At 41.6% G+C, this 23,377-nt stretch overlaps 1 protein-coding gene across 2 annotated transcripts; it reads left to right on the forward strand.

Moving 5' to 3' along the window:
- The first annotated feature begins 3,555 nt into the window (after positions 1–3,555).
- On the forward strand, positions 3,556–22,893 carry per1b (period circadian clock 1b). 2 transcript variants are annotated; one of them, XM_038294863.1, is made up of 20 exons: positions 3,556–3,725; positions 9,533–10,250; positions 11,547–11,800; positions 12,322–12,443; positions 12,531–12,732; positions 12,817–13,011; positions 13,485–13,563; positions 13,669–13,775; positions 14,009–14,162; positions 14,266–14,527; positions 14,629–14,737; positions 14,834–14,993; positions 15,088–15,206; positions 15,367–15,513; positions 17,037–17,426; positions 17,565–18,337; positions 18,423–18,609; positions 20,919–21,132; positions 21,364–21,514; positions 21,604–22,893. In XM_038294863.1, exons 2-20 carry the CDS (start codon positions 9,829–9,831, stop codon positions 21,889–21,891), a joined length of 4,335 nt encoding a protein of 1,444 aa, XP_038150791.1. In that variant the 5' UTR covers positions 3,556–3,725; positions 9,533–9,828; the 3' UTR covers positions 21,892–22,893. The 2 variants fall into 2 exon arrangements, with proteins under 2 accessions (XP_038150791.1, XP_038150793.1); XM_038294865.1 differs by lacking the exon at positions 3,556–3,725 and adding an exon at positions 6,690–6,776.
- Positions 22,894–23,377: the final 484 nt, after the last annotated feature.

Raw genomic sequence — 23,377 nt, forward strand, 5'->3', positions numbered from 1 at the left:
GAAATGTAAATGAGGTTAAAAAAAAGGTGCGGTTCCATTCCAATTACCTGACTAACACTGAAGCAGAAGCCACACCCCTAAACATCCAGAAACTTGTGCAATGTATAATGTGCCATTACTATTTAATACTCTGTGCAATAACCTGCTTGTTTACATTTGATACCCAGTGCAATAGCTATACATATATATATAAATATCCATCTACATGGATACCCATCTAAATAACCTGTGCAATAACCCTGAAAAATAATCCTGCTATAAAAAACAAAACAAAATAAACAGACTTTAGCAGTCATATTTGGACGCACTGTATATTCCATGCACCTTTTCCGCCTTTTGGCACCTTCTTCTTCTCTTTTTGACTATTTGAGCTGATGTAATGAGTACATTTCTCCACTATGAGATCAATAAATTCATCAATCAATCAAACAAGCAAATGAGCAACAAACTGTGCAAATTTGCAAAAGAACCTCAGTAAAATTAGAAATATTGAATATCCTCAAATATGGGAACCTTTTATATTCCAATAAACACTGTAACTTATAAAGAATTAATTTGATCTCAACTTAAACGTAATTTAGGCTCCTACATCAAGAATCAACAATAAAAAACAATTTGTGTTGAATGATAACAAGGAATGCCATTAAACTTTCACCAGCTTGCTTCAGATTATTTTACCAAGATTTGTCTGGTATCATAAGGTTTTATCTATTTATTTATTTTCCTAAAGTTTGCATTACATGAGATAATACCTTTGAGTGCCACTTTGTGTTTGTGTGGAATAAAGAAAAATTTCGTTGAAAAGTAATAGCTAATGAAAATCTATTTAGGGGGTAAAAAGTGTAATTAAAGCATTAAATATATTTTGTATAAAGAAAAGAGTGGTGAATAAATTGGTAGCACATTAGGCATACACATCCAGCAAACATGAGAAAAGGTACGTTCAAATTCACACGTACTAATGTCCTTCCTTGCAGACACTCCTCTTCTGCAGGAGCAATTTTTATTCTTTATTTTCTTTCTCACAGCTAAAATCACATATTTAAGAAACAAATATCTGCGTTTACATTTCTATTTATAGATAAATATACCATTTAAGGTTTATTTATAAGTGCGTCATATCTGTGGTGATGTTCAGGCATGCAGTGTCCTACATCTGCTTTGTTTACTGTCTCAGTAACCTCCCTTTGCTACGTGCATGGGGGTGAATGGGGGTGTGTAAGGGGCGGGGCCAGATGATGTCATGATGGGAGCACGTTGAGATGTGCATGCCGGAGCGGTGGAGCTGCCGTAATAACGAAGCAAAGCCGCATCCTATTTAGCGCTTCGTGATTCTGCAGCTTTAGGGGCGTCGGTCCATCTTTCCTTCATGATTATTAGAAGGTTACTCGAAAATGTATTTGCTTTTAGGCGCATTGAATCAATAAACAGGATAAAAAAAAAATACAAACAGTATAATTAAAATGATAGCTACAGCTTCAGATAAATGATTATACTTAAAAAAAAAGATGGTAATGACAACAATAACCAAGTCTAGGACACATTACATATTTATATTATTGAATTACTACTTTTCTTAATAATAACAATTTTTATTAATATCAAGTTAAAAACAGAAAGTTTGTAATATTGCTTTCTGCCAATTAGAAACAAGGGGGAAAAGGATGCTGCTTAATGTTTTCAGTTGGTAATCATATGGATAAAATAGCAAAGGAGCCTGTGGTTAGCTCAGGCTCATTTTTAACTTTTTTTGTTCCATGCTGCACCCTAGGTGCACTAAGGAGCACCATCATGCACCTTTCCTTCCAGCAGCTGTTTTTAGCCATCACTGCCCTCAGTAAGCTTAATAATTTGCTCTTCTGCACCACAGATATATATTTTGTATTCGTCGCTGCTAAATTTTGTGTACGTTTTTCAATGTATCCTCTTCGGTTGCATATCTCATTTAAATTGAGTATGGAGTTTTGTGATAAAGTTATTTTTTTCTTGAGTACTAAGTGTTGTTTTTTTTTCATTATTTTTTTGTTATAACGAGTTAGAAATAAAGAGATTAATGAGAATAACATCAGATATATATCTTATATATCATATTTATATATATGTAAATATATATATATATATATATATATATATATATATATATATATATATATATATATATATATATATATATATATATATATATATATATATATATATATATATATATATATATATATATATTTACATATGATATACATCATACTTGGAAAAGGGCTATGTCAGTACAGGCCATTTACCATATATATATATATATACCATCTTAATCTTGGCTTGTACTGCAAATTGTTGTTGTCATGGTCACTTAAAGAAAAACCTTTCCTTACCTTTAGGACATAAATATCAAATTGAACATCTGTAGGTGGAAAAATTGGAAATACATAGGTCTCCCAAAGTTTAACATCCAAATTGTATGCATCATTCAGTTCCATGCATACTGGAAACTGAACCCAGGTTAAAGCTGTGTTGAAATCATCTGTCCTTTTTTCGTCACACATATCCTTTCTGGGGTTGCTGGTGCCTACCTCCAGCTGTCTACGGGCGAGAGGCGGGGTACACCCTGGACAGGTTGCCAGGGCAACACAGAGACAAACAGGACAAATAACCATTCACACACGCTCACACCTAAGGAGAATTTAGAGAAACAGTTAACCTAACAGTCATGTTTTTTGACTGTGAGAGGAGGCCGGAGTACCCGGAGAAAACCCACGCATGCTCAGGGAGAACATATATATAATATATGTATATACACTGTATGTAGCATCACAGATCCTTCCTCCCAGCAAGTTAAATACTTTAGAACCATCGCTGTTTCTACCAACCTCAATAAGTTGTTACATTCATGTTGATTTTGCAGAGTTTCTACCTTAGTCAGTTAAATAGCATGCTGCTGTCAGTTTGCACATCTCTAATGTTGCTGTTATTTTTAATTATCTATCACTTGAGAAATGTCCATAGCTTTATGTTGGTTATTTATTCTCCAAGTGCACAGTTTTGTATCATTAAAAAACTTTACATTACAGTATTTTGTTGTTTATCTTAAACTCTTCACTATTTAAATGTTATACATTTTTGCACATGTCTTTGTCAAATTGTATCTATAACCTTTTTGCAGCTTTAAACAGAATTATATATATATATATATATATATATATATATATATATATATGCCACGTCCATTATTCCTATCTAGAAAGTACATAAATGCTATCATACACTGCAGTACTTTCCTTCTCCATATTTCTGGTGTCTTGGTATGACATATACTACGGTAATGCGCTCCTGCTGTGGGAGGTTTACTCCCTCGTGTTTCCACTGTTGTTTGGAAATGGACTGCAGTTCCAGTCACTGAGCAACGTGACCGACGAGCCTCGTGCAGAAAGCCCCGCCCATGTAGGCCAATGGGAACGCAAAGGGGTGTGTTGTGGGAGCGGCTCAAACAACCTCTCAGCCAATCAGCGTACGTATTTCGCCATCACTTGCCTTGGCATGTATGGCAACACGTGTGTCTGTGCGTGTAAACTGCATTCGCTCGGAGCTGAGAGGTGCATGCAGAGCAAGTACTGAGACCGCAAGGGAGTTTAACCGATACTTAGTGGATTTCTCTTGTTTCTTGGGAAGAAAGTTTCTTTTGCTTAAGTGGGAATATAACACCAACGGTATATCTACGTTTGAGCACTAGTAAGGTAAGATGATTTGTGATTTTATCGCCCTGCTTTAACGGGTGTTTTACTACTAGCATGCTAACTGTCATAGCTTTAAAAACAGTAAACAGCGGAACATATTTATGATCCTAAATATATTTCATAGATTGGGTTGGTTACCCATTATTAGCTGAATAATCCCGCCATGTGAACCGATATGAATCAGAATAAAGAAGTGCTTCTACCTCCTGCCAACTGCTCCAAGTTGGGAGGAGTTGCTAATCTAAGAAATAAATGTCTTCTCTGATTGTTTTATTGTGTTTTTCCTGTCTTTGCTGCTGGGGTAATGAAGCAACATGTAAAGTAACAGAGCTGTAAAATCTGTGTATTGCAGTTGCAACCTCTGTGTCAGACCCACATCTATAAAGATAGGGTTTTATCTCCTGTTGTGTCTGCTAATCAAAGACGATCAGATTATTCCTTATTCCTTAATTGGACTGTCAAATAAATGCTCAGGGAGGAAAGCAAGCATTTCACAAATCGAGACCATTTATTTTAAATAATTCAGGGAGAAAACTCAGTAACTAGGACTGGGCTGATGTCTCAGCTGTTTATAACTGGTTTATTACACCAATATAAACAACCATCTTGATGATGCCTTACCTGTTGCCTCTAATGTGGACATCTTGTATTGAATTAAAAAAAGATTGCAGGTTGCTGATTGCTTATATTGCTTTTGATGCTCTTTGCATCCATTTCTGTATCTGTCATCTTCCATTAAGTCTGCAGCATCCATAGCAGGTATAATCCTGGTTTTGCAGCTGCTCTATTGTTTGTGAACAGATGCAGGCAACAGATGTTTTAAATATGCATAATCATTTGTAAGGATGGGGATTGCAGATGCCTGTTAAGGAAAAATACAGGAAAACAAGAAAGGCTGAAGCAGGGAGTGATGGCTATGCAGGCTGTTGTTTCCTACATTTTGGACTGTTTTGGTACGTGTTAGAGGACTTTTCTGGACTTTTCACAAGTCCAGAGGATTAGGTTTCTATCCTGCTTGTGTGTCTGGAGGTTCTGCTATGTTGCAGAGATTGGAACATATCAGTAAGGACACTGGGCATGTTGTTATCGTATCTTTTTTTTAGGCTTCATGGCTTCATCATATTGCATATCAGGGATATATGTTGATTAGAGTGCTGCTGAAAGACTATCTAGAATAGTTGGATGTAAATAACACTCTGGCCTTTATTGATTATATAAGATTTATACACTTTTCAGGTATATTAAACCACATATTTAGTACAGATGTCTAGATGGTGCAGCATATAGCCAAGAATGATTTATTAAAAAGGTTGGAAGGAATGCAATAGAATGTAAAGATATGTGTAAGAAGATGTGAGTTTAATTGTTTGATAATCATATAGTAGGCTGCACGGTGGAGCAGTTTGTAAGGCTGTTGCTTTGCAGCAAGGTGGTTCTGGTTTGATTCCCAGTCTGCATGGAGTATGCATGTTCTCTCTCCAAGTACTGTGACTCCCTCCCAGACTCCCGGAGTGGTTAAAGCCTGTGTGCATGGTTGTATGACTTTGTGTCTCTTTGTTGCCCATAGCCTCCTGAGACCCTGACAGAATAAATAGGAGAAGGGAAATGGATAGATAATCGTATAGTGTTGGGAAATAAGAACTGCTTACCAGAATCAAGATAAACCAGTTAAAGAAAAAAGCTAAAAAATAAATTCTGTTATAAAATTTAAATTCCCTTTGATAGAAATAAAGTGCTAAAAAGACCAATATTTCCAACCTCTGAGCACTGTCTGTCAGCTGGCTCAAAGCAAGCTACTGCTCACAAAAACAGACCAGCTTAGAATGCCAAAAACAGAACAGCTTAAAATGGCACTTTTTTAACTGGTAGAAATCTTTGCAAATCTTTGCACTCCTTTCTCAGTCTTATCCTTAAAATTCTAGAGACGCCCTCACTTTTTTTTTTTTTTTTTAGAATAGAACAAGTGTATGGAAATAACAGAATGACTGACAGAGTTAAGAAATTAAAAAAAATAAAATATGTTTTTGCAAATCATAAATAATTAATATACAGCTGTGGGCATTTTTACAGGTATTGGGTTGAATTTGAGCTGAAAATTAGTTTTGTTTTATATTTATCAGGTAGTATTAATAATAGCTTTTAATGTGAATATAGTGAAATGCTTGTAATTTCTTTATTTAAGGCCCTCGTACTTTGAAAATGAGCTCTTTTATCAGTTTTCTGTACATCTTGGATTCCTTTAGCTGTTAACAAAGTAAAGTCCTGCTCAGATCTTATTCATTACAATGCTGGTTAATTCATTGAAGCTTCTTATGAGGCGGATGCATGGTTTGGTTTCCACTTGCTTAAAAAAATGTGCAGACCTTGTAGATAGATATCATGGTACAGAATGACACACTCTTTTTTGTGGTCGGGTAGATGAACAGTCGGCTACCCACTGACACTCATTTTACGATTTGTTGTGGGAGAACTGAGCAGTTTCCTGTAAATCAGGCCAGAACATCAGATAAATGGTTGGAACTTTTTTTTTCTGTGGTCTTTCTGTGTATCTTTCATGTAGAGTCGTTATTATTATGGGATGTAAAATAGAATTTAGTATCAGGCAACATGAAAAATGTGATAAACAGATGATTTTTTTTTTAGTCAATCCCATGAAACTCCCCCCATTTTTCAATCCAATGTGGGGTTTTGTGCCATTTGAAGCTGATCTGGGTTCAGTTCAGTGTGCTGCATGTCTGGCAGGCCCCATCCAATCAGCTCCCTCAGCCCACCGCGCTCTCCCATTGGCTCAGACAGCTGGCCAATCAGGTGGCTGCGAGGCTCGCGGGAAAACACCGCCGCGGACACGTGCTCATGTGTGAACACAAGACAGGATAGCGGAATCCAGCTGCGCAGCGAGGCTGTAGATAACGGTGACGTCTCTGTTTTTTTTTTGGTGCGGTTCTTGTTGGTTCTGTTCGGGTTCGGTTGGACCTCTACTGGAGGCTCGGTTTATCGTTTCTGGATGTAGAGGCAGTGTCCTAAACGATGATTACACCTACGTGCTTTCAGGTGATTGTTTTGGTACAAACACCAACTGTCTGCAATTAAGTTAGGAGAAAATATTTAATTTAATTTCCTTCATTAAATCATTTCTATTTAAGGATTTATGTCTATATTGGTCAGATTTCTAACATCTGTCATTCATTGTCCACTTTTTGCAATGCAGTAAAGCATTTATTACCTGTCATGTTCTGCAACGTAAGCTGGAAGGTTGACAAAAACAGTCTGTTTTCTACATGTTATTGCCTCCAGGTTCAGTCTGTGCATGCCCAAATATAGCTGCTTGGCCTTGCTCTCTTGTTAATACATGAGAGTTGTTCAAACTTGCAGCTCAGGTCAACTTATTTTTCACGTTTGAGTAGTTGACATTTTCTATCCTCACTTGAGGCTCTTTATTTGACAAACAAATTTGCTTCCATTATTTCTTGCAATCTAAACCATAATTTCAGTGTGTTTATAATCTGGTCTGTGTAAAGATGAGCTAAATGTTTATTATATGGTCCAATCATTAATGCTTGCACTGATTGTCTTGGTGACATTTTCTAGAACTTGACCAGGCTAGGGTTTGTATTAAAATTATTACTGTTTGTTTGGTCGAATTCGTTTTATTTATTGCTGCAAATAAACAAGTATTCTTGCAGAATTAGAGCTGCAAATATATATTGATCTGTCATTTGTCAGTGTTGAATATCAAGAGCATTGCAGTTGCAAAAAAAAAAAACGCTTTCATGCCAGATTTGTCAAATCTGGAAAATTAAAGGAGTTGAAGTCCGTATTGGCTTTGCAATCCTCTGCAAAAGTATCCCGAAAGCGATGGATGAAAGAATTTCCTGCAAGGGATTAATAACATAATTCTGATTCTGAAGGCTAAAATCTTAGTTAAACAGGCTGTGCTGTAGGAACACTTTGATAGGAAATGCTATCCATTTGATCATCTGTATACCTTCTACCTAATGATGAATTTGTAAACATGAGCCGAGCTGCAGGTTGATGACTATAGTTTTAAATGCTGCAAAAAAAAAAAAAAATAAACTAACAGCACAGACTTGCTTATACTCGCATAATAAAACAATAACAAACCTGAAAAGCAACCTTTAGTTGCATTAACTGCAGAGGTCAATTCAGCTGTTTGTTTTGTTTTTTCTTGTCAGTCTGAATAAACTGGGTGTGTATCCCTAAAGTTTAGTCATCATTTCTAGAAGAGAAACAGTGTAATAGGAGCACAAAGCAGAGCTTATATCATTCCCTGTACCTTCCCACGCTGACATCGACTAGAACTTGCATAATCGGAGACTGGTTCGGCAGAAAGCCTTCTGCTGGGAATAATCAAGAGTTGGTGGAGGTAAATATAGATCTGATCCTGCTGAGTTAGCTGCGGTGATTTTACAGTGTTATATTTGTTGGGATTCATAGTTTATACATGTTTTATAATGCACGTTTTCTTGTCATAACCAGGCAGAATAAAGTGGTGCAAAAATAGTTGAAAGGAAGGAAAATGATGGATGGTTTTTATTACTCCATATAAGTAAAAACCTTATGTGTGCATTTGGAGTAATTTTCTGTAGAAATAACCTTTGCTGCTATTTGTAGATTGGAAGATCAACATCTTTCAACTTCTATTAAAAATTGTATTTTTTCCAACTATTCTGAGCGTTAATAGAGCACCCACGTAGCCCGACCACATTTCACCTAAACGATGCATTCAGGCGGACATGCAATGTGAAGTTTGCTGTTATGTCACAAAACGAGTACGGGCACCGTCGATCAACACCGCCTCCGCTGTGCATTTTTCTTCTACTCGCAGATGCCAGCCGGGCCTCGCGCTCAACTAACTCCCCATTCCTGCTGCTCTCCTTCTCCCGCCCAGTTCGTCCGCTGCTCACACATTCTGCCATGTGCAGAGCCTGCATCATCCTTTTGACTAAACATAATGCTCATTAGCAATTTAATGAAGGCAGCTCAGTGCACTGAGAACTACTGAACTCATGCACTCAATCCCCCCTTTTTTGATTTAGGTTATTTATGAGTTGCAGACGTCACCGGCTGTAAACACCTGTTACCTTCTTCTTTTCTGGTTTCTGCGTCAGGGAGGGGGTTTATTTCTCTCTAAGGTGCCTCTCGGGATGTGTTTCACTGAGACAAACTCTGCAGCAGAGCATCACTGCACACCTGTAGAAGGACAGGAGGGAGATCAGAGGCAGCTAGGTGTATAAAAGTGATAGGATTGGTGACTTAGAGCTGCATCTGCAACTCTTAAAGGATTACTGGATGGTCAATAAATAGAATCAGACTCTTACCTGCGTAGGTAGCTGCTACATATGTCCACAAAGAGGCCCTATTCCGTATTGAAGTCCTAATGAATGAGAGAGATCTTTGGTGTTGAGCTTTGTCCCCTGACGTAATGTTTATTTGGACTGTTGTGGGTAAAAGGGGACTTTGCTATGACGGCTAACCCTGTGGGGTTTTTATGCTATATTCAGCATACCTGCGTATGCTGCCACATGGGTTGCAGATTAGTGTCTTTCTGCGCTTTTTATTTCTGGATAATCTGTGCAAAAAGAGCCGCCGGCTGCAGCCTGCAACAGCCTCAATGCAGCAAGCAGGGCTGGACGGCGGCAGACGCTTCAGGGACGTTTTGGAGTTTGGGGGAACACGATGAGCTGATAACACAGGATGGTGTTTTTTGTTTGAGTTGTTCTAAAAACAAAACAGACCTTTTGGGTGGGTTTTACTCTAACATGTCTTCCTTCTCTTTTTCGTTTCAGGTTGCCTTTTAGGATCTGAAGCAACTCGTCTCTTCGCAGCAAATGTTTTTCTTTTTTGCTTTTTCTCTCTCACGCTGACTCTCCATTGCTCATCCCATCTGTTGGAGGACTCGCTGCCAAGGCTGCTTCATAACAAGACGTTCATCTGTTGTCTGTGCGACTTTAAGTGACACTTTGAAGGCTTTTGGAGCCTTTTTTGCCCTAAAGGAGGGCTTGAAGCGTTTTTTGTTTTCAAGAAAACTTTTTCTCTATTTTTTTTTTCTTCTTCTCTAACCCAGCAAAGATGATTCACTTATATGTACATAGCAGTCCTACTTAAAATTAAGTTGCTCCAGTTAAATTCTACGACTTCATCCTACACTAGTATGAGTTATGACAGCTCCACGTCAATGCCCAGCAGTAGCTGTCGGGGACGAGCATCGGGGACCTGCGACAAGGACCGGGAGGACGAGGTGAACGAGCAGAAAACCACCTGTCCCAATGTCTCCGACCAGGAGCAGGGAGGTGCGTCCAGCCTGTCCGGAGACCAGAGGGAGTCGCACTCGGACGACATGGACGGCGTTTCCAGCGGGAACGACTCCGGGGAGAGGGAAAGCGAGGGCAGGGCTGGGAGGGACGGATTATGCGGACACCAATCCACGCCCAGCTCCCACAGTCACAGCTCCTCCAATGGGAAGGACTCCGGCATGATGCTGGAGACCACCGATAGCACCAAAAGGTAGGAGACAAGTCCATCCACATGCACTCCTCTGAATGCTTCACCTACAGAAATACACTCGGGGTTCCAGAACAGTCTGGAAAAGTAAAAACTGAGATTGTTATCATCCTCCAACACTAACTGAGGATGTTTCCATCTCTAAAAGACAGACATGATTATTTCTGCCAACAAAATTGAATTTAAGATGATTTATATGACATCCAGTTATTCTTATAGTTAATTATTTGATGATATTTGTCTGATTTGCTGAATCACAATCTGGGATTTCAGAGTTACTGACAACAATCTCTTATTTCAATTTAAGGAAAAAGATTTTGAATGGGAAAAAATACTTTTCACTACCTTTGGGGGATTTAAAACTCTTCATTATCTTGTTCATTTTTAGAATAAACGCCCTTTCCTTCAGTTTTATAGATTGTAACTGCTCCAGTTTTGTTTGGATGTAAAAGGAGTCGACAGAAACTACAAGTTCACTTCAAATCAGAGGACAGCCTCAGGGTTGTGTTATGATTTGTGGAAGTGAGGGTGGCGAGGTGGACATAATTAAACCATACTACAGGAATGGTTTGCACTCAAAGGGCCACAGTGCAATGAAAACTGGCTGCATCTAGAAAACAGACTCTGGAAAATCAGGAATTTTGAAATATATCCCCAAGTTTTAATACCAAATCCACAGCTAACGAAAGTATGTAACACAGCTGGATCAGATCACATCTCCTAACATAAGAAGCTTCTAAAAACTTCAACAATGTTCTGTGTTACTATTTTACAAGATGAAAAGAAAAGGCTCTCTTTGAACGGGGAACCCCCTCAATCGAGATACCAGCGTATGAAACCCGTCTGCTGAAGTTTATCAGTCGGTTTCCTGAAATCCACATCCTTTTTTCATTGAACTTATCTGATGCACGTTTTCGCAACAACTCTCACACAAAGCATGTCCGGGTGTTTGTTTAGCATGAAGTGACGAACAATGCTTTGCTGCAGCATTCCGATGTGTTGGCAATAACCTCGAACAGCATTTAAATATCCAAAGTGTGGTGTGCTTTTGTGTTCAGCTTCTTTTACTCTAATGTGCCTAAAAAAAACAGTAGAGTAACACAGAATTATTTAAATACTGCTTTGCTGCATAATGAAGCAGTATCTTGCTGTAGAGATACTTTTCCTGAAAAAGACTGGAAGTCTGCAGACATTTTAAACTGATTCTCTGTATTAAATTCTCTTTTTTTGTGTGAAAAGAAATAAAAATAAAGTATGATGATTTTCTTTTTTTCCTCTAATTCTGTCTCCGTTCTCCAGCTCCAACTTCCAGAGTCTGTCACCTCCCAATGGCTCTCTGGCCTACAGCCTGCTGTCCCACAGCTCGGAGCACAACCCGCCCTCCACCTCCGGCTGGAGCAGCGACCAGTCAGCCCGGTTGCAGACGCAGAAGGAGCTGATGAAGGCCATCAAAGAGCTGAAGCTCCGTCTGCCAGCGGAGCGCAAAGCCAAGGGCCACTCCAGCACCCTGAACGCTCTTAAATACGCCCTGCAGTGTGTCAGACAGGTCCGAGGTGAGCAGACGCCCTCCACGGTTCGATTCTTCTCTGATGTGATGGTCGTTTCAGTTGGTTATATTTAAGAACAGTTGTTTTCCTCCTTATTTATCTTTGCTCATAAATAGGATGTTACTGTATAACAAGGAAAGCTCAGCTACATCACCACTAAGATCTACTTAGAAATAAATAATCTGTTCACTTTGAGTAAAACAAAATCCAACCTAAATGTTAGCCCATTTAATATTAATAAATAAATACACCGTATTTGGATATATTCAGTTGCTTTGAGTGTTGAACGCATCTTTACTCTGAGTCCTGGTTTTATTAGCTGCTCTTTAAAATGGGAAAAGCAGAAAAACCTTCATTTCAAGGCCAAGGGATGGATGAAGAGTTTATTTGGTAATAAAATTACCAAGAACATAGCTTAGGGTTTAAACCTGCCCATAGTCAGAGAAATAATAAAAAGGTTTTCAGATATTAGAACGGTGGTAAACCAGACTGATCTGAGCATGGTTGCTGTTCAATTGTTTTTTCAGCCAACAAAGAGTACTACCACCAGTGGAGCGTGGAGGAATGCCACGGCTGCAGCCTGGACCTGTCCACCTTCACCATCGAGGAGCTGGACAACATCAGCTCCGAATACACCCTGAAAAACACAGTGAGTTCCTGCTTTTTATTGGTCTCTTCTGCAAATGGTGCCTGACCTGTAGACTGAGTTTATTTCTCGCTGTGCGTTTTTTCTCAGGACACGTTCTCCATGGCCGTGTCTTTCCTGTCGGGGAAGGTCGTGTACGTTTCCCCGCAGTGTTCATCCCTGCTGCGCTGCAAGCCCGAGTGCCTCCAGGGGATAATGTTTTCGGAGCTCCTCGCTCCGCAGGATGTCAGCACCTTCTACAGCAGCACGGCCCCCTGCCGACTGCCGCCCTGGGCGTCCTGCATCGGCTCAGGTCAGCTGATAGGAAGTAAAGTTGTAGAAAAATCCCACTTAGAACCCCCCCATCCTTACTGAGTCTCTGGGCTTTTTCCTTCAGCTTCTCCCCCCGTCGACTGCAACCAGGAGAAGTCCATGTTCTGTCGGATCAGCGGCGATCGGGCGCAGGGGGGCGAGATGCGTTACCACCCGTTCCGCCTGACGCCCTACCAGCTCACCCTCAGAGACTCGGACGCTGCAGAACCGCAGCCCTGCTGCCTGCTCATCGCTGAGAAGGTCCACTCTGGATACGAAGGTATTTTAACCACACTGTCTTCCAATGCATCCATGCATTATGTACCAGAAACAAGGCACTTATATATATATATACATATATAAATAACAATAAAGGGAAACAGGCGCTCCTTTATTTGGATTCTTTTTTAACATGGAGGAGCTTGTTTAGTCTGGTTAGAGGTCCTGACTGGGTGATAGGGTGGCGTTATGTTGTTAATAAGGCGTAACATGTTGGTGCAGCAAACCAGAAGGAGACTAAACAGAGCTGAGAGTGAGGGAAATGCAAAAATAATGTAAACACTGAGCGAACGCTGCACTTTTAATGCTCTAGTCAGGGTAAAGAATTCATGTGACTCTTCCTGACATCTATGGAAGGAAAGATGGACAGGCTCTGCTTCAGAGCGCCATATTCCTCTGAATATGGATTAAACTCATATGTCTATATTCATCAGTCGGAGGAAGATATTCATCTGTTTCCTTTCCTCCTGTCAGCTCCTCGTATCCCTGCAGACAAGAGGATCTTCACCACCAGTCACACTCCCAACTGCCTCTTCCAGGAGGTCGATGAGAGGTCAGTCACCTCGTTATGATTGATCTTAGTAGGGCAGTGAAACTGACAAATAGAGGTTATTTTTTTAGCTTTTTCTCATGATGTGAATGTGTTTTTTTTTTCCAGGGCGGTGCCGCTTTTAGGCTACCTTCCTCAGGATTTGGTAGGGACCCCCATCCTGCTCTACATCCACCCAGACGACAGGCCGACGATGGTGGCCATTCATGAGAAAAGTGAGGCTGTTTAAGACCGTCTGGTTAATCCTTCCTCAGATTTTTCCGAATGTCTGTCGGGAGTTTCCCTGTTGTAGAGGCGGTCTGACATTCCACCGTTCTTAACGCTCTTTACGTCGAGCCGCATTTCTAATCCACCGGAGTTTCCCCTGTGCATGCGTCCAATGTGGCCAGCCTTGCATAATCGTCTCCGCTCCTGTCTAAATTACGGCTGTGGTTCGTTTTTGTTTCAGTTTTTCAGTTTGCAGGACAGCCCTTTGACTACTCGCCCCTCAGGATGTGCGCCCGCAGCGGGGAATACGTGACCATTGACACCAGCTGGTCCTCCTTCGTCAACCCCTGGAGCAGGAAGGTGGCGTTTGTCGTCGGACGTCACAAAGTCAGAACGTAAGCGCTTTTTGCCCAGTAGCTCTGAAAAAACTTATCTGCTTTCCTTTAGTTTCTTTTGGTTTTGAAGCGAGTCGCTCCTAATGGATTCCTTGTTTTACAGGAGCCCCCTGAATGAAGACGTGTTCACCACGGCGATGGGTGGCGAGAGTCGAGTCACCACGCCTGACGTGTTCCAGCTGAGCGAGCAGATCCACCGGGTTCTGGTCCAGCCGGTCCACAGCGGCGGCTCCCAAGGCTACAGCTCTCTTGGGTCCAGCGGTTCCCGGGGCTCCCAGCAGCAGCACCCCAGTGCCTCTGCCGCCTCGTCCAGCGAAAGCAACGGCCCCGCCATGGACGAAGTCGCCGTTGCCTCGCACAAGCCTGTGAGTCTGAGACGGCTTTCTTTTGTTTTTAACCAAAGAAATAGTCTTTAATTTTAGCCTACTGGGCTTAGTTGTGCTCAATATTTTCCGTTTTCCCTCAGATGACGTTCCAGCAAATCTGCAAAGACGTCCACACGGTCAAGACCAACGGGCAGCAGGTTTTCATCGAGTCCCGGAACCGTCCTCCGCCTAGAAAAAACACCTGTGCTGGTGAGAACGGACAGCAGGCTGATGAAGGAATCGAGCCTCAGTGTGATGATGTAGAGGGCCAAACTAGACTCGCCTGTCCCTCTCATGCCTGTCCAGGTGCAGCTGGTTTCAGAACCATAAACAGCGACGCAATCAGAGAGTCGATAGCAGACCTGACTCAGTCTCCGAGGTCCCTGGTTCCTGCTGCTCTCCTGCAGAAGGAGCCCTCCACCGGTTACTCCTACCAGCAGATCAACTGCCTGGACAGCATCATCAGGTCTGTACTCAAGCTGGAAACCGTTTTCTTCCTTTCTTCTTCATCGCAGCCACGTCACTCATCCTGTGTTTTTTTTCTTTATAATTATCCCCAGGTACTTGGAGAGCTGTAACATTCCTAACACTGTGAAAAGGAAGTGCGGCTCCTCCTCCTGCACCGCCTCATCCACGTCCGACGAGGACAAAAAGGCGAACTCCGGCGGCCACGACAACGGTAACCGAATTTTGACATCTTCCACCTATTTATATATAATTAGAAGAAAAATACATTTAATTATGTACACCTACAGTCCAAAACAGAAATGTGAGTTGCTAACAAAATCTGGCTCTCAGTGTCTCTGTGCATCTTAACTACAACGCTGGTCTCTCTTCAGGTGGTTCAGTTAACCTCGTAGGTGAACCACCTCCTCTGCCTCCCCTGACCATGGCTTCGAAGGCAGAGAGTGTAGCCTCAGTTACGTCTCAGTGTAGCTTCAGCAGCACCATCGTCCATGTAGGAGACAAGAAACCTCCCGAGTCAGGTGGGCACCGTCAACACTCTCACTCTCCACAGGTCTCTGAAGGGACGAATCCACCAACCTTGAAGATCTTTCTTTCCTTTTTCTTTCCGTTTTCTTCAGCTTGTTATACAATAGATGGATATTTAAAAACAACTTCCTTACTTTAGAATTTAGAACATGATCAGATTATAAAATTGTTTATTTTTCTTGCTCTTTCTAAACTAACTTTTTTTTCTACAGCTTATAGTTTTCATGCCTTATTAAAGAAAAGGGACAGCAGTGATGCTTATAGATTTATTTTTATATTAAACTCTTTAACTCGATAGCAATCTATACATCACAGTTATTGTTTACACTTTACAATAACCATCAATTATAATATCACTAATGAATTATACCTTTTCCATTTATAAATGATGCTTATTGTAAAGGGTTACCCAGTTTTTAAATGGGAATTATTTTAATTCAAACTAGTTTAAATGTATGCTAATAATAAAATGTTTTCTATTTACTCAGCTCATAAAATGTTAATGTTCTTTTTTTTGTCGCATATAAAATATTTTTAGTTTAACTTAATAACTCCTTTAATTGAACTGATTATTTTACAGCAACCAACCAGTGTTTTCTAAGAGCAAGAATTTGGATTTTTGATTGATGATTGAATATAAACTTAAATCCCTTCTAATATTCAGTTTAATGTCTCCCAGCCAGCTGGACCTCAATCAGGTACTTTTTGTAGACTTCTACAAGGTTCTGCTCTAATTCAAGCTAAATATTTGACCACTTTTATCAGGGATTGGTTGTTAATTTTCAAAGTGGTTTGTTTCTTTACACGAAGCCATCTTTAAGCACATATTTTCCTATTATCCCATTGGATTACTCAACTGTCAAGTATCAACCATTGGAGACACAGTTGAAGACTCTGGATTACATCCACTCTGCCCACAACATGTGACCACAACATGATGCTGCTACCACCGAAGCTTCATGTTGACATCTTTTGATCTTTGAATTCATGAATTGAAATCGGGTGATTTAAATTCACAAACCCTTACTCCGATCCTCCTTATGTTTTGTATCGTTTGGTCACAGTTACCTTGGGAAGTCCGAGAAACGACGGTGCCCATGTAAAATGGTGTCGAGGAAGGACTTGTCCCCCCCATCCTAAGGTGCTGCTATTTAGTGCAGCGTTGGAAGTTATCATCTTCCAGAAACAAAGCAGAATTCAACAACTGCAATGCACAGATGGCTGAAAAATGATAGCATAGCGGAGGCTAATCGAAGGCTAGGTTTTGCAACAAAAAAAAGAGGTACCAAGTCCAGGGCTTTGGAAATACGCAGGTTGTTTTATGATGTTTATGATGTTTGATCTCTGAGCAGCAAGGCTGTGGTTTTATTTCTTCATTAACCTCAAACTTCTGTCTCTTTTTTTGTTTTATTGCTTCAGACATGCGTTTCTTTACTATAAATGTATTATATCAGGTTATTTCAGCCTCACAGATTTTGGTTTTTAATATCCTCTCATTCCTTGTCTCCTGTCTCAGACATTGTGATGGAGGAGGCTCCTCCAACTCCAACCCCTGTCACTACAGCTACCCACCCAAAACCTCCCACTGCTACCAGCTTGACTCCAGCTGCTCCTATCAGTACAACCACATTCCCTTCTCCTCTTCCTCCTCCGCCTCCCCCTCCTACTCACCCTCCGGCAAGTCAGCCGGAGAGGGACAGCTGGCGGAGCGGAAGCGTGGGAGGTGTGGCGGCAGGAGGCGGAGCTCCAGGCCGGCTGGGCCTGACCAAGGAGGTTCTGTCTGCCCATACGCAGCAGGAGGAGCAGGCCTTCCTCGATCGCTTCAACGATCTGAGCAGGCTGCGGGTCCTGGATCAGACGGCGTCTCTGACCACGCGAGGCCAAACCCCGCCTGCACTGTCTCGAGGTAGGATGGTTAAAATCACCTTGTTCCGTTCATCGTTTTGTTTCCTTATATTTTGCATTTTTTTATGTTAAAGTAAATGTTGAAACGTTTGAAGTACCAAGTTAGAAGGTGCTCATGTAGTCTGTGCGTCCTCCTCAGGTGTTCGCTGCTCTCGCGATTACCCGGCTGCTGGAAGCGGCACAGGCCGACGGCGAGGCCGTGGAGGTAAGAGACTCAAGCACCAGGAGTCGTCGGACCAACATGGTTCTCAGCCCCTGAATCGTCAGGACTCTAGAGCACCCGCAGCCTCGGCCCCCCTAAACGTTCCCATCGGACACTCAACTAACTCCCCATCATGGCCGTCTGCGGGCTCCCAGGCCAGCCTTCCTGCCGCTTCCTTCCCCCCTGGTATGCTTCCCATCTACCCTGTCTACCCGCAGCTCCCCCAGCCTTTACCAGGCTATGATCCCACACGTTTCCCCCCCACCCAGATGGTACCTCCCATGATGGCTTTTGTTCTGCCCAACTACATGTTCCCCCAAATGGGGATGCCCATGTCTCAGCCTGGCGGCTCTGGACAATTCTACAACCCCACCTACAGTTTCCCCGGGATGTCCCCCTTCCCTTTCCCATCTATATCCAATCCTCTTCCTGGGGCAGGCGCCTGCGCCCCATCCCGCAGCAGCACCCCACAGTCCTTCACTCAGACGCCCGCTGACCGCGAGGGGGCAGAATCCCCCCTCTTCCAGTCCAGATGCTCCTCTCCTCTCAACCTGCTACAGCTGGAGGAGACGCCCAGTAACCGGTTAGAAGTGGCCACAGCGTTGGCAGCGTCACAGCAGGCACAGCCCTCTGTGCAGGGCGCCGCAGCAGGGGTCCAAAGCTCCGCCAATAAGAGAAGCTCTGAGGATCCTTCCAAAGAGAACGAGAACGTAGGCAGCTTAAAGTTCCACTCTTCCTAGATTTACCTTAAATATCAGAATCAGTTGAATATAAAATGATTCTTTGCTCCTTTAGGTTGAAGCTGTAGAGTCCAACCAGGACGCCATGTCCACCTCCAGCGACCTGCTGGACCTGCTGCTGCAGGAGGACTCCCGCTCAGGCACCGGCTCAGCCGCCTCTGGTTCTGGATCCTCGGGTACACGGTCCTCTGGATCAGGCTCTGGCTCTAACGGATGCAGCTCCTCTGGAACCAGCGGAACCAGTGAGTGGGTTTTACTTTTCAGACATGTCCAAAAGATCCAGTGCCTTAAAAACGTTTCATGCAGTATTTACATTTTCTAATAAGGACAACCACAGACCCCATTGTTTGATTTTATGCAGATTAAGAAGACAAATCAGCACAGAGGGAAATGCATCTTGTTTTTCATTTTTATTATTCTAAATTTCTAAGCAGCTACTCTGAGTTTATACAGTTTTATTTGTTTTCGGGGTAAGGCTCTACTAGATATGCATATCCAAAAACCTTCCCTTCATTCTTGTTTGCTAAATAGCCCAAAATGAGCTGTCAGTATTTTAGGTAAGAGTTAAAGGATTGTTCAAGGTGAGGTCTGCAAGGTCACAGTTAGACTCTAAATCCTCTGCCCGTCCCCCCGGATGGTGAACATGAAAACATCCTCGAGAGAATCTCTAAAGTAGGGTTAAGCTCAAAATTTTTATGTCCCATAATAAATCAGTTATCTACACTGAGTCTATGTTAGCCATAAGGAGATGGCATAAACCCTGACATAAAGCAGCTATTTATTTTTATCCTCAAGGTCTCAAATCCCTTCTTATAATTCAAAACAATTTATTTTTATACTGCTTTTTATGTTTGTTTAATGATCCTGCCCTACATTCCTCATTTAAACCTTGACTGCTTCCTTAGTTTGAAGCGTTAAATTTATCTAAGCAGGGTCGCACTGTGCTTAAAATGACAAATATAAACACGCTGTATTTTCTACTCTTCTACCTGTCTCATGGTGAAGCTTGAATGTAAATAAAAGTGTTTTCATGCTCATCCAACCAGAAAGCCAATTAACTAAAACATGCAGAGATCTTTAGCCACACAGATGGATTTTCTAGCTGATTTTTTAATGTGTAACCTGGTTGCTCATATATTATCTTGATGTTATTTACAGCATTGTTTGATTTAAAAACGTTTATGTAACAAAAATTCATCAAGAATTTAAAGGGAGCAGTGGGGTTGACTTTAACCAATGATATGCTGGGTAAAGTTTTGACCGGGTGGTGCGAATATATTAGCAAACTTGTTTTCTTAACTTCTTTCCGGAAGTTAAGAAAACCTTTGAGGAAATTGCGCTTAAGATAGAAGCAGGCATACAAAACAAACATAGAAGCTATGATCTATAAATACTTTCTATGTTAGGAAATGTAATAGCAACCTAGCTCCACAAGGGGGCTCTTTCTGAGAAACAGTTGAGCATACAAGCTCTGAGGCAGTTTTCACGTCAAAGAGATGAAAGAGAGCACATACAGTTGGTCACAGTGAAGGCAGAAAGCATAGCTATGTCTAGGAGAGAAACGGGACTAATCACTAAAACAGGCCAAACTCTTATCATCTACAAGGACAGCAGCAGCGCTCCAGAATGGTTACAGCCAAACAGGAACAGTACAGATGTAGCTACTATGATAAGAAAAAGCAGAGAGCATAAAGTTAGAGGTTGAACTAACAAATACTGCAGAATGGGAAAATAGAGAAAAGTGGTCCTTATGTCCTCCAGCAGTCTAAGCCTATAGCAGCTTAACTAAAGACATAGCTCCGGATAACTGGAGGCATTCTTAACTATAAGCTTCAACAAAAGGCTTACTAGGTCTTTGGGTGATCACATCATGGATGTAGAAACACAATAAATATAGCTGGAAATGAAATGATCACAGCATGAGTTAATACCATACAAAGTCATTGTATGTACATTAACATGGCTGCTCTGTTTGCCAAGCATATTTTTTTAGAAGATCAGATATTCTAAGTTGGTTCAAGAAAACACTGAACCCGACTTTTCTTTACTCAGCATTTAACGCTGTTATTAATTTAGGTTCTGAGCTACCAGGTCCACACATTTCCTCCTATTCTCCGCAGATGACTGATTTTGTTTCATAATTTCTTGAAACTGTGTCTGTGGTTTTGCTGTCGCTTTGATTGTCAGGTCAGATTACATCACTGCGGTGAAAGTGCTGTTTATTTCTGCAAACAACAAAGTACGGGAAGCTGCACACGTCTTTGCATCTTTATATCTGGCCAGGAGATCAGCCATGTGCAGCACATGATGTGAAATTATGAAAGAGCAGAATACAGACTCCACTGCTTTTCACAGTTTGAGTCATAAAGTCAAACAGTTTTTCTGTACTTACCCAAAGAGATTGTTACATAATTTCAGTTGAAATGTCAGATTGTTCCATGGAATTTGTATCGCTTACGTCGAACAGAGATGGGGCGACTTAGGGTTCTCATTGATGTAGAGATTTTAAACTCCTTTAATGACCCGACAATGTTCTTTCTTTTCCTATCAGTCAGCAGCCAGGGCAGCCACACCAGCAAGTACTTTGGCAGCATCGACTCCTCAGAGAATGACCACTCTCGTAAACAGCCAGCAGGGGGCGGCAGTAGCGCAGGAGGAGACGGAGGGGAGGATCAGTTCATCAAGTGTGTGCTGCAGGACCCCATCTGGCTCCTGATGGCCAACACTGATGACAAGGTCATGATGACGTACCAGCTGCCTGTCAGGTAACATGAAACCTCCTCACAACAGCCTTCTGATTTCGCAGCATTTTGTTTTTATGTTATAGCATTAAACAGCATTATTAGGTGGATGGACATTTATTTAGAAGCTTAGGGAGGTGGTCAGGAAAATTTATGGATACATGGATGTGTGACCAATTATGAGCTGGATTTAGGATTTTACCTGCTTCATCCCTTAAAAATAAGTAAACGTCCGTACTGTGTTGTGTGTGACAGAAACATGGAGACGGTGCTGCAGGAGGACCGTGAAGCTTTGAGGAACATGCAGAAACATCAGCCTCGCTTCACGGAGGAGCAGAAAAAGGAGCTTGGTCAGGTCCATCCCTGGATCCGTACAGGACGTCTGCCCCGATCCATCAACATCCCCGTAAGCTCCCCGATACAACATGCATCATTAGCAGAGCGTGTGGATGCTCAGGAACAGAAATGACCAATCTGTCTGTTTGTGGTTTTCAGGGCTGCACAGGGTGCAAGTGTCCCCCCTCTGTACCTCCCACCACACCTTTCGACGTAGAGATCCATGAAATGGAGCTCTGCACCGCGCTGAAAACCCAGGAAGAGTGCAGCAGCAAGGAAACGGCGGCTCGCCCTGAGACGGCGATGGACGACGTTCAATTAGAGGATGAAGACGAGGAGGAGGAGGCACAAAGGAAAGACCCCCAAACACAAGAGAATACAGAAGACATGGTGCAAAAGGAGGAGAGAGTGGAAGCAGAGACGGTTAAAGACCGAACAGAGACTTAATACGAAAAGAAAAGCACTTGCGTTTTATCACTTTCCTGCTCATCTGCAGAGAGAGAAAAAACACGCACCTTCCGGGACGTTCAGAGCCCAGTGTTGCACACTGCTGGTACATGAAGGTGCATAATAATCCACACAACTGCCATTTTTTGTTGGACAGGTCAGACTGAACTGCTTTAACTATCTGCCTGTGATCACAGAACTTTAGGCATGTTGTACAAGACTGCAGGATAACTGCCTTTAAAACAGGCGGATAATATTCCCACTCAGTTTTAGAGAGTGACTTTTAGTTCCTTCTTTCCGTTTGTTCTCTTCTGTTCCTGTGGGCATATTTATTTACCGGTAAGCTGTAAAGTTCTCAAAGAACCCAGGGCCAAATGGATGAGACCCCGTTACAGAGTTCAAGCTTGAGAAGGAGGGAGATTTCCTCTGTGACTTTTCTTCACATTGAATGTTTCTAAAAAAAAAAAAACGTGATTTGTTTTTTGTTTGTTTTTTTACTTTGAGTATATTTTTGTACTATATGGCCCTACGAGCTGAAAGATAAAGTGCCCCCTTAAATGGATAATTTGAGCTGTAAAAAAGATTGTACGTGACATTTCTGAGTTAAATATTTTTCTGAGTAAGAAAAATGTTTTCAAATTAATCGACAAGCACTTTTGTTTGCTCTACCCTCGTGTTGCACGGTGGAAATCACAAAAAAAATAAACTGACTGGCACTTTAATCAACTCTTTTGTTTAAAACGTGGAAGATGATGCTGCTCTGAAAGACAGTATTGCCCCGAGATATCGTCAAGTTTCAGTTTATGCGCTATCAGTGCTTGGTTGCGGGTTTTCAAAGAAATTAACACCTTTTCCCCCTTTTATTCTTTCCGTGAAACTGTTCTGGTCATGTGATATCCTTTTTCTTCATGGTGTCGGTGGCATCTGCAGCAGTTTCTTATATATTTTGTGAAGGTCTTTGTACACAAAGAAGTCAATAAAATCACTTCAAATGTCCTAAAACATGAGACTCTTCATTGTTGTATTTTCTTTTTTCCTAGGAGTTAGTTTTAGGCATCTATTTTTGTCAGCGGGTGTTTAGCTGGAGTTGGCCCGGGTACACAGACGGAGCTGGAAGCAGGGAGCGGATCAGGGCAGCTGCTCTTTCCAAACTGACCACACTCTCCTTCTATTCAAACTGCGGTTTTAACCCAAAGCCGTCACCGCAGCTTAAAAAAGACAAAGGCATGTCCTCATTCAGACAAACAATGTGGCAAAGTTCACTGCAAATCCTTGATTGCAATAATGATTTTTATTGTGTGTGAAAACCATCATGAGACATTAGATGTAACTATGTTATCTTAAAGATTAACATTTTTATTTATTTATTTTTTTTGTAAATATATTTTTAGAACTTTAATCTTTGTAATTTCTAATCTGGGCTAGCTATTGAGCATTCGTTTTCTAAACTTAAAATAATTTTACCTCCTGGTTTCTAGCTCTCATG

This window comes from Cyprinodon tularosa, unplaced genomic scaffold (assembly GCF_016077235.1).
Source record: "Cyprinodon tularosa strain WSP-4 unplaced genomic scaffold, ASM1607723v1 ctg347, whole genome shotgun sequence".
Lineage (NCBI taxonomy): Eukaryota > Metazoa > Chordata > Actinopteri > Cyprinodontiformes > Cyprinodontidae > Cyprinodon > Cyprinodon tularosa.

Excerpts from the sequence above, each read along its gene's own strand:
- per1b (XM_038294863.1), top strand. The coding sequence starts at position 9,829 with ATGTACATAGCAGTCCTACTTAAAATTAAGTTGCTCCAGTTAAATTCT. Across the intron at positions 13,776-14,008 it reads GGTGGCCATTCATGAGAAAA|TTTTTCAGTTTGCAGGACAG; the intron begins GTGAGGCTGTTT and ends TTTTTGTTTCAG. Across the intron at positions 18,610-20,918 it reads CTCTGGAACCAGCGGAACCA|TCAGCAGCCAGGGCAGCCAC; the intron begins GTGAGTGGGTTT and ends TTTTCCTATCAG.